General features: G+C 36.3%; 1 protein-coding gene and 1 long non-coding RNA gene across 52 annotated transcripts in view; both read right to left on the bottom strand.

Annotated features, from left to right (window-relative positions):
* Positions 1-18,119, bottom strand: part of fryl (furry homolog, like) — a 154,096-nt gene that overhangs the window by 99,188 nt on the left and 36,789 nt on the right. For 4 of the 51 annotated variants that reach the window (XM_087297174.1, XM_087297175.1, XM_087297176.1 and 1 more), the window contains exon 1: positions 8,573-9,077. The exons of 46 other annotated variants lie outside the window; for them this stretch is intronic. In XM_087297174.1, the coding sequence (XP_087153300.1) occupies positions 8,573-8,645 (73 nt within the window). In that variant the 5' untranslated portion in view covers positions 8,646-9,077. 51 annotated transcript variants of the gene reach the window in all.
* On the bottom strand, positions 11,864-17,024 carry LOC147832206 (uncharacterized). Its single transcript, XR_015518406.1, has 2 exons — positions 12,243-17,024; positions 11,864-12,121 (listed from the first exon to the last, which is right to left on the bottom strand). It is a non-coding gene; the product is annotated as an uncharacterized LOC147832206 (long non-coding RNA).

The raw sequence follows: 18,119 nt of genomic DNA, 5'->3' as shown, positions 1-18,119 counted from the left end.
GTCAAAAGGGAGGCCCACTGTCTTAGACTTTGGAAAAACCCTGCTATAGCATCAAGAAACTATTAGTAACTTTGAATAATCACCATATGATTTATATAGTATAAGTTTGTAGATGAAGGCCTAACTTACCCACATTTAGATTAGTCTCAACAATATTTGTTGTTCTAAATAGAAAACCCATTATTGGCCTTTTACAGTCTAAGTATACTTGAATTAATGCCAATATGTTAGTCAGATCTTTCAAAACATTGCATAACGTGCCACGCTACTCTGTCTACCGTGTTTTAGTCCGTTACTAACCTGTAAAGGGCTTGTGGTGCTATGGACTTAACGTAAATATATATATATATATATATATATATATATATATATATATATACATACAGTATATATAAAGACAGACAGATGTCAGACTGTTAACTCACTTTTATCATCATTTGCCTGAAAGTGCAATTATTTACAGAGTAATAACAAGTATTTTAATATAACGTTTTTAAAACTAGGATGATGGTTCAATATGAATAGAACAGATCCAAGAACTGTCCATCCCAGTCAAAACAGTAGAAGTTTAGTGGGTCTCATGCTGTCATTAGCCAAAATATTTTGACAAACCACACATAAAGGTCGTGGTTCATCAGCTGGTCCTGTCCACGTAAATCCTAAACTCAAATACTGATCATCATATTGTCGTCTTTTGGGTTTAAGCCCTGAACTTGAAGGCTTTTGTGGTGAGGGGGCGTGGCCGAGAGCCGTGGGAACGGAGTGAGGCCACCGCGTAAGTGGATACACCTGCAGTGCGCACCTGCCTCGGATCACACGGAAGGAGCTCTGGATCATAAAAGGAGGAACGAGGGCAGAGAAAGCCGAGAGAGGACCGGGCCTAGACATATTTTACTTTTGCTTTCAGTTTGTCTCACGGAGACTGCCGTCCGTTTGTTTTGGTTTAGAGGCTGCAGTCACTGTTATTAATAAATCATTTTAAAACTGCGTCGGTTCTCCGTCTCCTTCTTCCCGGCGGCCAAAGGGCCATGAACTTCATTACAGCTTTGAATCTGGGGGGTCTCAGAAACCGACCCATTGTATTAGCAGGCATATACCTGTATTGGCGGGCTTGCCAAACAGAAGCGAATTCACAGCTATGGCCTTCAGGGTAAAAAAGGTTTTCTTATATTTGACGGATTATTTTTTTTGCTTTGTTTAATTAAAACGTTTAAATATAATAAAAAAATACATATAATAATTAAACTTAATAATTATATTTTTATTATGTTATATTTTTTCCTGCGCCTCCCCTGACATGCTCTGGCGCCCCCCAGGGGAGGCGCGCCTCACACTTTGAAAACCCCTGTGCTATAGTAATGATTATGGTATGACTAAAACAGTTTGTCTTGATTCAGTAGATAACAGATCTATGGGGGCCACATAAAATATCCTAAATTGAGTAAGTAGGGTTCTGCCTTTTTAGGTGAGTGGTTAATCGCCTCTGTTTAATGACCAAGACTGACAAGCTTGTGCTTAAGAGATTGTATACTCAGCTGATACAAGACTCAGAATGCTATAGGAATCTGAATAAATGAGAATAATATACAATAACTAATCGAAGAGAATATTCAATCATAATCTAAAATAATATTAATGAAAACAAAATAACTTTATCAATGTTTTATAATTGGAATCAGATAAAACAAGGATATATATATATATATATATATATATATATATATATATATATATATATATATATATATATATATATATATAATAGTTTATCTTTATGTTTAAAACATATTATTATCATTTTAAAACAGATTTTAAAAATAACTTTCCAAAAATAGCAGGTAAATTGTCAAAAAAGGTTTTAAAGAAAAAAAACCCAAAACTAAAGTACTCCATCTCTGGGAATAATAAGTGAGCTGAACTCAAATTTACCTAAGCTCCTCAGGGAAACTAGCTCCATCCAAATAGGGCTTTTATTGGGTAAATGAGATGCAAACACACACAGAAAATCATCATATGGATGCAGTCTTTGCTAGATCAAATAACCAGCATGACATCATCTACAATATCCAATAGACTGAAGTGATCACTCCTCTCAAATCACTGACTGCAGTGTGCTTGACGCAGTTTAACTACAAGAGCTTGGAAATTAAACCTTTGTCCATCATCCAGTAAAGGATTTTTTTTATTCACCATATGCAGTAACTATTTATCACAGATGAGGCCAGAATAACCTGCAGGCTTGTACAGATTTTCTATTTTGCTACAAATTGTGAAGATAAGGGTCTCTAATTTAGTGTATATTTATATTTGTCTAGTATATATTTATGTTTGTCTATTTGAGTCACCTGATAGAGTTTGGGTTGACTGCCACTGTTCCTGCATCACATCATTCATCATTGGCATAGGAGTTAAACTGAACTGAATCAACATTAACGTTAACTAAAATGAAACAGCACTGCTGGACTTTATGGTTTTATGCTGAACTGAACTCATTACTGATATTAGCTTTTACTATTTTGCCAAATCATTTCAGTTAAGCTACTTTGACACATCCTGTATAGCTATAGAAATTAAAGTGACTTACAGTCATCTTCAAACCATACCAAATCAAAGTATAAGCAACATAGCATACAAACACGGGAAAACGAATGCTTGTCCAATGCATTAAACTACATATTTAAATCACACTCTTGGTTTAAAGTGGCCATTAACAAACCTAAACCCTCAACAGGGTGCAAGCTTAAAAATGTCCATGACAGACTATTAAACCATGATGTGCTGTGTGTTATGATTCAGGTAGTTTTAAGCATGTAAATGAAGTTACTTGGCAGCAAGCACGCAAACCAACCATTTACGATTGCGAACATCCACATGATTGACTTTTTAATAAATGAATATGAAAAAGTATAAGTTATAGGAGTGCTGTTATAGGAACTAACCACTAAGGCAGCAGTTTCTGTATTCAAAATTCTGTAGATGTAAAATAAATGTTCAGAGCAGGCTATTATTATTGTTATTTCCTAAACATATGGTAAAACAACAATAACAACATTAGGCCTATGTGTAGATCTACTGTTGGTTAAAATGCTAAATTTTACATAGACTTTGAATGGTGGACTTAAATGGACTTTAAATTTGCCCTGGTTGTTAATGCACAGGGGCTGGGGTTTAGGGCTTTGCGATTTGGGGAAAATATCTAATGGAGATTTTTTTGACGGAAATTGCAATTTCAATTTAATTTACGATTTAATTCTTTAGCTAAGCTTCAGCTCAATAATCGGTATCATAGCTGCTTATAGCTAAAATGCAGTGAGTGTTAGTTAAAAAAAAGAACTGAAAGTATATTAACTTACTTAAACATTTATTCAAATTTGTTTTTCTCTAGAGCAAACAGTAAGCATAAATAAAATGACATTACCTTTCTGTAAACAAGTTGAACTCTGATTAGGGAGATAGTGTAGCTTATTATACAAACAAAAAGTAATAATTATTAAAATACTGAACACTCAGCAAACTAACATCGCTGATAAGAGCCTTTCTGTAGCTTACATTGTCTAAAACAAAATAATTATCACAGATGCTACACAAAATATCCGATTGTTAAACGTCTGGGTGTGGTACTCCAAAATGGCTAAAATAGGCGTGAGATGGAAGTGTATACAGTATCTCCAATCCTGCATTTAGGTGAGTTTTTTTTTTTAATCCCTCTTTGGTCACTGCATTAAAAGGCACCGTGTCTTTGGTGAGGTAGTGAGTTATGGCATTAGTTATTTCCCGAGTAGGGTTACACCAGCTGTTCATAAATTCTTTCTTAAACTGGAAGGTAAAGTCCATACTATAGGGGCTTTGTCATTTCTAGCTAGTTTGTAACTAGCAAACCGTAGTTAGTAGGTCATAAGCGTTCCGTACAGTCATGCGTATAGTCACATTGAATGACGTAATGCCCAATAAGAAGCATTTAAATCGTTAAACTTCTTTAAAATTCTGCAACTAATGCATCTCAGGGCAGGGCTTGAAATCAACCTTTTTTCTTGGTTTCACCGGTGCTCCTAACTTTAAAAATGTAGGTGCACCAGACGAAATTTAGTCGCACTCACCAAAAACTATGAGCACAGTTACTACACCTTTTATATTAACAGATTTATTGCATTTGAAATAAACTCCAATTAAAACTAACAAATAAACAAAAATCTGCATGCGCTCACCGGCCCTGCATGCACTGCTTGACGTGAATGAGATAAATTGAATAAACAATAATAACTGTGCTGTTCTCATGGGTGGTGTCTGATATTGCACAGATGATACTGACATATAACTTATTATTTGCATACACCATCTTAATAGCAATAACGATCTTTTATCCACTCTTCAAAAAGTGTAAATGCTAGATTGACAATCATTACATGATTACTAATCAGATGTGTCATTATTTGTAACTTTAGGTGGTTTCTAAAACTAAATCTGTCAGTGTTGTAATCATTCTCTCATATCCAGACCTTCACATTTTTGTGACTGTAGCTCAGTCATCGGAACTGACTGATTGACAGCTGATATTAACAAATCCATTCACGTTCTGTTCTAGCGGAGTGGGCCAATAAGAAGAGCTTAAAGGCAGGACAAGCATTGTGAGTTTTTTTTACTGCAGCAAGTTGACATGTCAACTGTTTAAACCATTCCTGAGCGCTGTGCTTGGTGTTTTTAGGTGCAAAGATGCATAATGCGTGAAAGCCTCCTAAATCTGCGCATGTGGTGAACATTTTGCTGTGAAAACTGGTCGCAAGACAACAATTTTAAGCATTCACACAAATGCTCTCAATTATATTTTGAGGTCGCATAGATATAAAATTTTGTTCGTATATGCGACCAAAATGGTCGCAATTTCAAGCCCTGCATCTATGTTACTGTCCTATGAAAATAAAATAATAAATTATATTTGTATAGTACATTACATTAGTCAGTCACTACAGATGATGCAGATACCTGCATCGCAAGCCGTGAAAGTATGCAAAATACACGTGAAGTTATTAAAACACTAGACTTTAATTATTTATGACTTTGAAACCAAAATATTCCTATATTACCAATTTCCTGTTTTTCTTTAATATTAAATAGTCTCTTAATGCTTCTGAAGTGGCAGACTCCATCATATCACTTGTCAGTGCTTTCATGCTTGTTTGTGGAGTTTTTTGTGGCCGTTCCAAATAGTTTGGTGGCACAATTCTGATAGAACAGAAAGTAAAATTCTGGGTAGAACAAAAAGTGTGCTCACTCAATTGGCTAGTAAAATGGTCACAAACAGACACCATGTACGCATTGGCTCTGGGAAAAGGGAAATCAAATTATACATTTTACATATCGCAGCCTATTGCGATTACCTAATCACAACATTTCAAATCAAGATTGTGATTCGATTTCGATTAATTGCACAGCTAATCGAGAATGTGATCTTTTTTCAATCACTCATGCAGCCCTAGTTGAGAACTAAATTTTCCAAAATTAGTCCTTTAATTTAGTCTCCCATTAGTGGAGAAACATTTTCAAATGCATTTTTATATTTGCTTTACTACATCACGGAAGTACACTTCTGGGTATACAGTATCATTTATGAAAATTCTTGCTAAGAATCTAGTTCATAAAAAGGTGTTTTTAAACTGCCCACATGCCAAAAAAAATGCTTTTTCAAACAAAAAATTTCCCCTAAATCTTCATGGTGGGCTTCCACCTGTTTCCTGCATGGTGAAGCATAAAGGGGCTGTGTTTGTATTTGAAAGAGAACGAGATTAATCTGCTTTGGCTGTAATGAAGTGTCAACATTATTTCAGCAGTGTCTCAACATGCCCAAATTCCACCAATCTCTTTGATCAAGTTTCTCCGTAGACTTGCAACACAACACAGATTGAACAGAATACCCTTGCAGATTTTACATTAAGTTTTACTGAGGGACAAAGTTATGTTTTTGACCTGACTTATAACCAGAGTCGGGCAGTGGGCAGAGTGGATGTGTCCACAGGCTCGGTTGGATGTTGCCACAGCTCTTGAAACTAGGTCTCGCTCCTCATTGTTTGAACAGAGAGGCCCAACGTACAAGAATTGGCATCAACACACAAGATTGGAGAGAGGAGGGGACGAAAGCAAGACTACTGTTGCATGCCAACTCCAAGTGACATTTCTCCAACAGTGACCAACGTAACAAGCTGTTTATGTACTTACAGTCAACACTGACTAAACTGCTATATTCATAAATTACATCATATCACTGAATATCAAAAAATCCACAAATTTGTGGATGGTAATGCTAACTGATGGCAGAAGCACGGCAGACATTAAAAAAAAAAAAAAAAAAAAAAAAAAACTAGTAATGTTTTTGGATATAAAAGCTGAATTTAGCCTCTCACTGCAGATGGACCTGCAAGGCATGACTTCTGTTCAATGCTTTAGAGAAATAATCCACAAACGGCTCCATTTACATCCTGAAATGAAACATCTGCTTGTTCTTTAAAAAAAAATAAAAATAAAAAAATTTGAAAACACATTCACAAGAGTTCATGCATCGGTGTATAATGTAAAATTAAAAATACATGTACTATGAATATTTTAGGAATAGAATTACTATATTTAAATTTGAATTTAAATCAAACAATATTGAGAACTACATGCTCAAATCAGATGCAAATTAGAAAACAGGTTTAAAATAATAAAAATAAAACAATATTACCTTTTTAACAGCAATGTTTGTTTGTTTTTTTAATCAGTTTCATAATAAATTAAGCTAGGTTAACAAACACCTTTTGCCATAAACTTTAATCGTATAGACAAATATAACACTTAACACACATACTGACTAGCCATTCTTAAACAGAAGTCACAATGCTTATCTTTGAGTCACAATATTTAAATTCATCAAAAAAGAAAAATTTACTTTTCGGCAGGGCTGCACAATTGTTTCAGTATCGATATTGCAATATGTGCACCTGCAATAGTCACATTGCAAGATATACAATGTGGAGTCTGGATTATAGTTGACCAGGAGCTAAAGAATTGTATTTAATTACAGTTTTTTATACGGAATTTATGCAAAAGGAAAAAAAAAAAGGTTCCCTCGCTTAAAATTTTTGTCTTGTTTCTTGTCCAAATACGTACATTTCAAAGCAAAAACAAGATTGTTTTACTCCACTGGTAGAAAATTTAGCTTGTTTTTAGAGAAAAAAAAAAACTTTATTTTGGCTTATTTCTTCTAAAGTTGAAAACAAAAAAATATTTTTACCTGATCTAAAATTTTTGTTTAGATATTTGGACTAGTAATGAGACAAAAGGGAATTTTTTTGCATTGTGGTTATTCAATTTCTGTACTTCAATACAGAAAACAGTCAAACAGAGCTATTCAACATATCTTGTGAAACTGTATTCATATTACAATATTTATCGCAGAAAAAAAAAAATCACAATATCAGATTTTTCCAACATCGTGCAGTCCTACTTTTCTGCATCTTAAAGAATGCATCTGTTGACGCAAACGCATCCAAAAGCTTGTGGGACAGCACTGTACTTCCACCACTTTACAGCTGACGAGCAGGACAATTTTAATATGACACAACAGTCATTTAAGACATCACCGACATGCACAGAACGTTCCAGTTTCTATTTTCAATCAAGTATTTACATTAGAAGTATTTATGTCCTATTGGACAGATTAGATTTCCAACATTTAAAGCACCCCTAATAATATTAATGAAATTTAAATCACATTTGGCCAATTCATTCAGACTAATGTAATTACGTGTGAATTATTTTCTTCCTTTCCTGGACTGGGCTACAAGTCCTGATTACAAAACAGATTATTAGAAAAATACCTTCAAACTGTTTATATATATATATATAAAAAAATAATAAAAAAAGTAATCTTAGAAACACATCATGTGTCTGTATAAGCATATAGATTATACTGTGCGTGTGTGTGTGTTGAAATCAGTATGAATGCGTGTACAATTCTTATCCCGTTGCTCTTTTTCTCCACCGGGATTGCTAATGTTTCCTTTCATTGATCGGACTCTTCACTTGCTCTTCCACCATTATCCTATACGCCACTTCCTACGCTGTCAGACCATCATCACGTGAAACCCAAGACCCTCAAAGAGGACATGAAATGAGGACAGAGAACAAGGTGGAGAAGCTGGCGATGAGCAGGAGCCACAAACCCAACCACTCCACAGAATGCAAAACCCACTGCTGAAAAGTGGCCAAACGAGAATATGAACATATGAAATAGTACTGCTTAGGTTTTGGCCTGGAATAGGTCGGAACATATCAATGACCCCTAAATCTTTGCTGGTCAAGTCAAGTGTGTGTAATGCTCCAATGACGCAACGCACAACCAAAATGTAATTTCAGCATCATTCTCCAACAATTGAGCGGCACAGTTCTGCATCTATGCAGGGAGGAGGGTGTGTTTGCAGGCCTGTCGCAACCAGCACTTTTTAGGAATCCATCATACACCATCCCAGACTCTATATGCAAATCTGGATGTTTCATCATCATAAAGCACACGGTGTATGCATCAGAGAGTGTTACTTACAGTTCCCACTCCAGGACTTAAGGAGAGATTTGATGCTGATCTCAAAGAACACAGAATCCTGCAGACTCAGCATGACGCCACCAGAGGACTGTGGGTAAGTGAAGGCACTGGTTTCTGCAGCCAGTCCCGCTGGCTTTGCGCTCCAAACGTCCGTTGAGCTCACCCGCACATCCCTTCTTGGCTTCAGGCAGGCAAAGTTTCAGCCTCTGCCCAGGCTTGCGAAGAAGCGCATGCTGCCGAATGTGCAATGACACTCACGTGTGTGCGCATACACACACACACACACAAACACACACACTCAGATCAGCTGCAGGGCTCCGAGAGGCCCATAAGATCCAGCAGAAGTGGAAACAAGTGAGCAAGACAAATTACGACAAGAAAAACAAGACAAAGCTGTGTCCTCAAATGTCTTGTGTGAGTATCATCTGCTCTGTACAGCCTGCAACGCTGCGAGGACAAACTTTGTTCCGTTAATGTCTCAGCGCCTAAGTGAACGAGAGAATGGGTAGGATGGACTCCCAGCAGAGAGTAGCAACACTCTCTCTTGCTCGCGTAACTCTTCCTGTCTGTGCTGGGTCCTAGTGCCTGAAGGATAAGCACCCACTTTCATTCACTCCGTATGGCTCTCTCTCCATCTCCCTCCCTCTCTCTCGCTCTGTGAAGAGAGCGTTTGTTTCAATGGCAGAATAGAAGGAGGGGAGGGTGATGTCATCAGCACGCTGCTAGCCTGCTCTGGCTTCACTCCAGCGCTTCAAATACATGTCATTACGGCTACCGCCTCACTCTCTCCTCTATTGCTCCATCCTTTTCTTCAGAGGCTTGTGAAAACGCAAACTTCCTGTAGCAACACTGATGTGTCACCACTAACTGCAGTAAAGTGAGAGAGGTAGAGACAAAGACTGAGGGGGAGACTGAAATCTAGAGTAGGTGTGTGAGACAGAAGTGACTTAAAAAAAGGCTAAAAGGCAGTCAGGCAAGATGGAAGAGAATAGGACATGTAAAACATCTACTAACGAACCAAACTAGTTTCAAATACTTGTTTAACCATCTCTGCAGCTCACTTTACGGAGTTTTAGATAATCACGCATCAGTACAATGCATGGTTTCCGCTACATTCATTCTTCCATAGCAGGACGCAACACCAAAATTCATTCCCACCACGGCTACAATACAGCTTCTCATTCAAACCTTTCGTTTTTGCTGTTTTGTTTTTTTTTTAAATAGCAGGTTATAAATCACACCAAAACGTATTAAAATCTAAGTGAATTATAACAGCAAGCTTTTCGGTAATCGTATAGTGCTGTGCAGTATTTGTTTAACCCTTTAACGTTACTTGCTGACTGACTGACACGGCTGTGCGATGTGTGAGGCCAGCAAACACAACGTATGTTTTAGATATGATGAACACAGTTTTCATAATTATACTTTATTTATAGATAAAGGTCTATGGTTCTTGCATACAATGACTTTGACCTTACTTCAGGACTAGAGATGCTCATTTCGGTTAATTTTGCTAACCGATAACCGCGGCTCGTTAATTGTATATTAACGGTTAAGTGGTCAGATTAATATTAAATTATTATTAATTTTTATTAAATTATTATTAACGCCAAAGGTGGCGAATGAACAAGAAAGAAAATTCTGCACCAGCATTAGAAGATGTATCTTTCTATATCCGCAGGAGGCTTTATCTGTATTGTCATTCCACAATGGAAAACTGCAACTAGTGCAACAAATATACAAGAAAAACATAAACAAAACAGTGTTTAAATACCGTTCTTCTTGATCATGGCACATCCAAATATGTCTGATAATTCATAGTATTTGCAAATATTAAAGAATGCGACAAAATGACAGCTGGCTTTTTTCTGTTACCTCTTGACTTGGATCGTTTACTTAGTTTAGTCACTTCAGGTTTCTGTTCTTGCACTCTGATTTGTAACTAAACAGGCAATCAGAACGCTCTCTTTCATTGATGGCCAAAAAAAAGTCTACATGCTGAATCAAGCAATTCACACCGACAATTGTGAGCCCAAGGAGAGGCAACATGAGAAACAGCCAACAAACTAGCCTGAGAGAAGATAAACAATGGCCTGATGCTGCCCAATGGTCAAGCATTGCTTGGTGTGTCCCAATCTCAAGACACCTTGCTACAGGAGATTCTTTCATTCACAAAGCATATACCCATAAGTTTCAGACACAGCCTACATAGTGAGAAAGTACTCCAGCTCATTCAGAAACACGTTCAGCAATTAAAAGTGTGCATGGCATTTAGTTTCAATCCAAAGAGGAAACAGTCTAAAAATACTAAAAGATTTCCACCCCCAAGTTCAAAATGTACACATCACACAGGCGTGAGGCAGTTTGGAAAAGTCGTACCCCTGCAATTTACATTGACACACTGACATCCACACACACACAGCTGGAGTGAGTGATGCTTGACCTATGAGGTAACCGATGCCCTGCTCGCAGAAGAGGGTGCGGCGGCCTGGGTCTATTAATTGAAGAATGAGAGAGCAGTGCTGTGAGATCAGACAGACAGCACTGACTCACACCCTGATGTGACACTACGTTAAAACTAATTGCATAAGCTAAACATTCTTTCGCAATGACACATCTAACAAAAGAAAAAGCATACATAGCATGACGAACAAGTCTGGCTTCTGTAAGGCGAGCATGCTGAATTCTAACAATCATTTTAGTGCATCACTTTGAATAGTGCAATTTGAGTAGCGCTTTTAATTAGTTTTTATAGGGTCATTGTAGTGTAATTTAAATGAGATTATAAGTCGCTACTCATGAGAATGAGTGGGCCGAGGCAGAGCTTTTAATAGAATCGCTGATTTAAACTTCAGCAGCAATAATGAAGTATGGTGATTCTTGTGAATTAGTGCTGCACAATATTGGAAAAAAATGACATTGCGATATTTTGTTTTTCTGCTATATATATATTGCAGTATGAACATAATTACACAAAATTACTAATTTAAAAAAATTAATAAAAAAATAACAATTTTCCATTGATTGTAATGATTTTGTTAGGGAGCGCATCTGCATAAAACATTAAAAAAATTATACAAAAGTACACTAAATACCCTTTTCACATTTCTCGATTTCTCAGCAGCAAAAGGCATCATAATTGGGTAAACTTAGAGCACAATGAAAGGGAGAGCACAACAAATACTTTTTTTACAACCCTATTTGCTGAATTAATAAAAGACAAATGCCACAGCGATGTTATCATGACTTTCAGAAATAAAGGAAAAATATTGTGAAACTGATGCCCCATATACAATGCATTAGAAACACCTTGCATAAGCGGTAGTTTATTTTGTGTAATTTAGAGCAAAGATTACTTAATACATGCATAAATGCATATAAATGTTCATACATTTAAAATAAATAAAATAAAACAAAACAAAAATTTCAAAAGATTTAAGTTTATGATTAAATGCGTTATACCAGTCTTGTGAAAAGGATTCATAATACAATTTAAAACCCAGACGAAAATAATGGAAAAAAGATAAAGATCAAATAAAAACACAATGACTTTTAGAGGAATTTAACAGTATTGAGATTTAGAAAATCAATAATTAAATTTTAAATAACAGTATCCTCATTGTATATACATGGTTTCCGCTACATTCATCCTTCCGTGGCAGGGCGCCACACCAAAATTTATTCCCCCACGGCTACAAAACAGCTTCTCATTCTAAACATTCAATCATTGTTGTTGTTGTTTTTTAATAGCGGGTTATAGTCGCACCAAAATGCATCCAAAGGTAAGTGAATTATAACAAAGCAAACTTTTCTGTTACCGTAGTAGTGCTGTGCGTTATTTTTTTAATTAGGTTTATTAGGGGAAATGATCTCCAAAGAAAACTGTGTTTATGAATCTAATGAAGACAGAAGTCAACAATGATTTAATTATTTAGCCTGGCATGTTATTGAGATATTTTAAATGTTTCTTAAATATGTATATATTGTATTCAATGTAAAAAAAAAAAAGAATTGTTTTTCCCACATTGAACTATTTTAAAGGGTAGAAAAATCTTTTTTTTTCAACATTGGAAAAAGAAGTTTTTACCCAGACATTTAAAAGAACATTTTCTAGAGCAGCAATCAAAATACCATGAAACCGCAATAAATTTGTCCAAGGTGTTATTACTATCAGAATCTTATACGGCCATTTCTCATGATATTTCTTCACCAAAATTGGAATGCATTTTATAGCCATATAAATTATTAAGAACACTGAATTATTTTTTAATGTTTTATTGCAATATAAAAATAAGGAATATTGCAATATGAATAATATACTATTGTCATTAGCGGAAATTACAAACCTCTGGAAAAATAAATTTAATCATCATCATCATCATCATCATTATTATCAGTTTTCTGAGATTAAAAAGGTAATAAAGAATCAGGTCATCTATAAGCAGAAACTCAGCAACTGGCATTTCCCAGAGGCAGTTTTATTGCATACCAAACAAGACAACAGTGGGGAAAAAATAAGAGAGGGAAACAACATCAAGTGACTGAAACTGATCTTGCAGATAGAGAAAAAGATCTGCACCTGCACATTCAGTTTCAATTACGATCCCATTAACTATGACAAAAACAACACATAACAAAATGATGAAAGGTATCTGACAACACCACTTTCCAAACAAAATAAAAACGATGCCCTTCTCCAAAGCCCGTCACCTCCAATCACACAGACATTAGTGCATGACATCATCTGACCAGAGGCCTGAGATGAGATAAAAGAGTGCACACAAACAGATTTTACTGATACCACTCACAATCTCTCTTTCTCTAACCCCCCCACCTCTCTTTCCCTCCATCCGTCTCCTTCACCCTCTCCCTCCATCACTTGACTGTCCCTCCCGGCTGGAGTTATGCAAAGCGAGAAGGCAGCCTTGTAAACAAACACTGGATACAAAAGCCCGTATTGTGGAGACTGCAGCGCAGGGTTTCCACTCTCACACTCACACACAAACATAAACATACGCACATGCACGGAAAAACACATTATACGCAGTTATGCTGATCAGAGCTGCTTCAATGTGGAGGTCAAGTGAGTAGAAGATGCCATATAACCACTAAGCAAGCAAAGACTTTAGGAAAGGCCAGTTCTTAGTTTTATGCAATCTTCCATCTGTGATACTGATAGTCTCTTCAGAAATTATCGGAATGTTTTAAACTTCCTCTGAAAACGACTTCTCGGTCTATCCCGAGTACAGGTGAACAATGAAAGCACATGACAGTGCAACAAGAATGCTGTGTGATATTTAAGCATTAACTCCTTCCAACTAATACTAACTGCTGTTGTCCCACTGCACTAGCAAAGCAGGACATTTCTTCTGTTCTGTGTACTCTAGGTTTGTGAAAAGGCTGTTCCCGCACGCACCACACCCTGAAAAAGAAGTCTGTCTGTCCAGAATCACATGATGCCCAAAGACTGCCATCTCTCTCTCAAACGCAGAGTTTTGGGTAAACAGTAGGATCCTGCTCGGCACAGCAGGAATGCTGCTCCATTGTCAACAGGGTGCGACTGTCACCAAGTACTATAGTATACAGCAAAAGCATGCAGTCAAACACAAACCATAGTGAGTAACTAGACCTGATTCTGATCAAAATCATAAAGATGTCAATTCAAATCAAGCCCCAGACTACAAGTAAATCCCACTATGATCTAAAACAGATTCTAATAAAGATGGAAGCAAATCATTTAAATTTCCAAACGTACAGCAACTTCAGCTGATTTTGGTGCAGATAATACAATAACAAGACTCAAATTACATTCCAGGCTTATAGTACCTAAACCAGATTCTGATGCAGATTGGAAATTATTCAAAATGACATCTCAGTTTTAGGGTAGCTGAAATAAAGTCTGGGTTACTGAACTCCATTCTAGTCACATTAATTTGTCTAGAGAAGAAACAAATCACATAAACACTGTAAAATGTAATTAGCTGACCTAATTACGTTAAAAAAAATAATAAGTTAAGTCAAATTAGCAATTCCAGGTTCCAAGTAAATTCAACTTTTAGGGTAACGGGATTACTCACTTTTTTTTTTTTTAAAGCAAAGTTGCTTTTTTACAGTGCAGAACTGCTGTATAAAATCAGATCCTAACCTATATAAACTTCCAATCCCAATCTTACAATATACACCACATTCTGATCCAGAGCAAAAGCACACTTACACATCATCCCAGTTTTGTGTTCACTAAAACAGATTATGATCCAAATCAAAGTCCATCCCAGTTTCACATGAACATAAAAGCATCTTTTTATATTCAAATATATTGAAGAGACTCTTAAACTTGATAAATAAAATGTTACAAAGTGTTTTCAATGGTAAAATGTAAATACTGGACAATCAAAGCAAACATTAAGGTGTGAATAATAATGATTAAACTCTAAACAAAAGACTCTAAACTCTAAACAAAAGAAATTATAAAAATCAAATCTGAGCTTTCAAGTAAAGGAACTTGCCATCATTATTTAAATACATACTGCAACATTACAAAATGTGAAGTTCAACAACTACATTAACCCCTATGCTAAAATCTCTTTCAGATGGGGAGCTAGAGACTGGGATGCACAAGAAAAGAAACCAAAAAGCCACTCTAACCACATCCTTACATCCTTTTTATTTACAATTTTCTCACTGCTATACGACACTTGATTTTGTGTGTGCTGTTATTTTGACCTGAAATTAGGTGGTTTCACTCTCCACTTTTAATGCGCTGCTCGCACTCCCCTGGCGTTTCTCATAACTTGGCGCCCATCAGCCATTTTCTCAGAGGACGACAAGCGGACAAACTATTGCTGCAGCTTCTGAGGTAATTAGTCTACCGTTATTACTGAAATGTGTACATTCCAAACAGTGTCAAGCAGATTGGTTAGTTCCAATTACATGAAATCGCAGTGCACTCGCAGGATTTGTAAGAGTTCAGATGTTTTTCAACTTGAAGCCCCGGGAAAATTTGTGCATGTCACGTGTGTGCCACTTGCACAACATGTTTGTGTTGTGCAAGTCATGCACCTCTATTAGAAATAACAAACTTGTCTGCACAATAGCTTATTGGTTTACGTGCATGACAAAGGGTGCAGTAGCACTTCAGGACATTAAGAGTTCGAACTCTCTTTGTCCCATCTAATAAAGACAAAAAGGTCACAAATAAATCTTTCATATAATCCATAACAAATCCAATCCCAGTTTTACAGTAACATATATACTTAATTCCATTCCAGTTATACTGAAACTGGCTTAATAAAAAAAAATCTGATTCCGATCCAGTTCAAAAGCACACTTTAACACCACACCAGTTTTATGATGATTAAGCCAGATTTAAATCCAGACCAGAATAAACCATTAACTGTAACAAATTTAAGTCAGATTTGAAACATGTCGACTTAAACCCAATTCCACACTTGCAATATCTAAACTAGTGTCAGATCCAGATCAGCAATTCATATGGATTGTAGAAACTGTACAGGAAGATGAAAGAGGCACTTTATTCAACTGCTGACATTTCAGAAGACGACAGACCCTAAGTGCTTCTGGATGGTGCGCAGGGCATACACCGACAGACAGTCTTCAATGTGAAGGCGCTTCAATCCCATGAGGCCACCGTGAGAGTGCATTTCCTGTACTGTGCATTATAGCACCCAGCATTGGGAAAAGGAGAGCCAAAAAAGGAACAATGTAGAAAGAGGGAGAGTGATGGAGAGGGAAAGAAATAAGAGAGGGATGGGAAGAAACTGAGAGACTGATCGATATACAATAACCTTATCTAAGATAGTGCTATCTTGCAAATATTTCAGTGGATAGAAAAAGGCAAAGGCTGCCTTGTTTGCAACTACATCTCCCATAATGCAAAGAGCACATAATAGAGCAAAGACAGCCATGCAGACAAGCTTTAGCACAAACTTGAACTCACTGCTTTGTTATTTGGCTTAATTTCTTGTTAAAAATCTGGTAAAAATATTCAATGTAGTAATAAAAAAAGACAACCAATTCCAGTAATGTACCTTTTGGTTCAGAATTTCAGGTTTAAATTGAAGGTGATCTTATTGACTGTAAAATTACTCTTAAATGGGTACTTGTGGGCATAGCGGTGGTGCGGTGGGTCGCATGATCGCCTCACATCAAGAGAGTCGCTGGTTTGAGTCCTGGCTGGGTAAGTTGGCGTTTCTGTGTGGAGTTTGCATGTTCACCCTATGTTCACGTGGGTTTCCTTCGGGTGCTCCAGTTTCCCCCCACAGTCCAAAGACATGTGGCATAGGTGAATTGTGAAAGCCTAATTGTCCGTATTATATAAAGGTGAATGTAAGAGTGTATGGGCGTTTCCCAGTATTGGGTAGCGGCTGGAACGGCATCCGTTGCAAAAAACACATGGTGGATATGTTGGCCGTTCATTTCGCTGTGTTGACCCCTGATTAATAAAGGGACAAAGACGAACAAGAAATTAAAAAATAAATGAATTAACATGTACTTGTATAAGGTGTCAATTTGAGTAATGTACACGAATATGATTTGAGGCAAGTATCAATGCTCTCTTTCTTTTAAAATGTAAAACAAACATGTTACCAAACCTGATCGATTCGACCAAAAAACTACACTGTTTCTAAAAACTATGGACATCAATTGCTGATGAATTAGCATTTACAGGGATAGTTAACAATAAATTCAACTTCTGTGATCTTTTACTCAGTGTTGATTTGTTCCAAACCAGTTTATTTATTGTTCTGTTGAACACACACACACACACAAAAGATACTCAGAAGAATGTTGGAAACCATTAACTACTGCCTTAACATACTTGTTTTTTCCTGCTACGCAGGGCTCACAAAATCCAGTAGCCTGATGTCCCGGGGCTATTGTTTGTAATCAGGCTGCCAAAATCTATTTACACATTATATATATATATATATATATATATATATATATATATATATATATATATATATATATATATATATATATATATGACTATTCTAGCATGTCTTAATAGCTCCAAAAAAACCTAAAAAATGTTCACTTCACATCATTATTTAAAAAAAAAATTGCGGTTAGGTGAGCTATGGAGCATTGAGAAGGACGTGTTCACTAGGAGGACCTGCAGAATTTGTCATTATTTCTGAAATAATGCACATTTTAACTCAATACCTGCAGATAATTGTGTCTAAAGTAAAATAATATTGTCTATAACAAAAGTCATAATAAATTTTTAATTTAGTAATAGTAAATATGTATATGTTTTTATTTAATAGATAATTTATTTTCTATTGGGGCTACTTAAATTTGGATTCGTGCTACCAAAAACTGAAAAGTGCCTGCCCGAAACGCTAGCAGGATTTAAAAAATTTTGCAAGCCCTGCTATGGATGTCAATGGTTACAGGTTTCCAGCATTCTCAAAATGTCTTCTTTTGTGTTCAATCAAACTGGTTTAAAACAAGCCAAAAGAGAGTAAGTGATAGCAATTTTTCTTTTTTGGCTGAACTATCGCTTTACATCTGTGCATGAATT

The sequence above is a fragment of the Danio rerio genome, chromosome 20 (assembly GCF_052040795.2).
Source record: "Danio rerio strain M-AB ecotype USA chromosome 20, GRCz13ab, whole genome shotgun sequence".
Lineage (NCBI taxonomy): Eukaryota > Metazoa > Chordata > Actinopteri > Cypriniformes > Danionidae > Danio > Danio rerio.
Note: the sequence above shows the minus strand (reverse complement) of the source record. Positions and strands in the feature narration are given on the sequence as shown.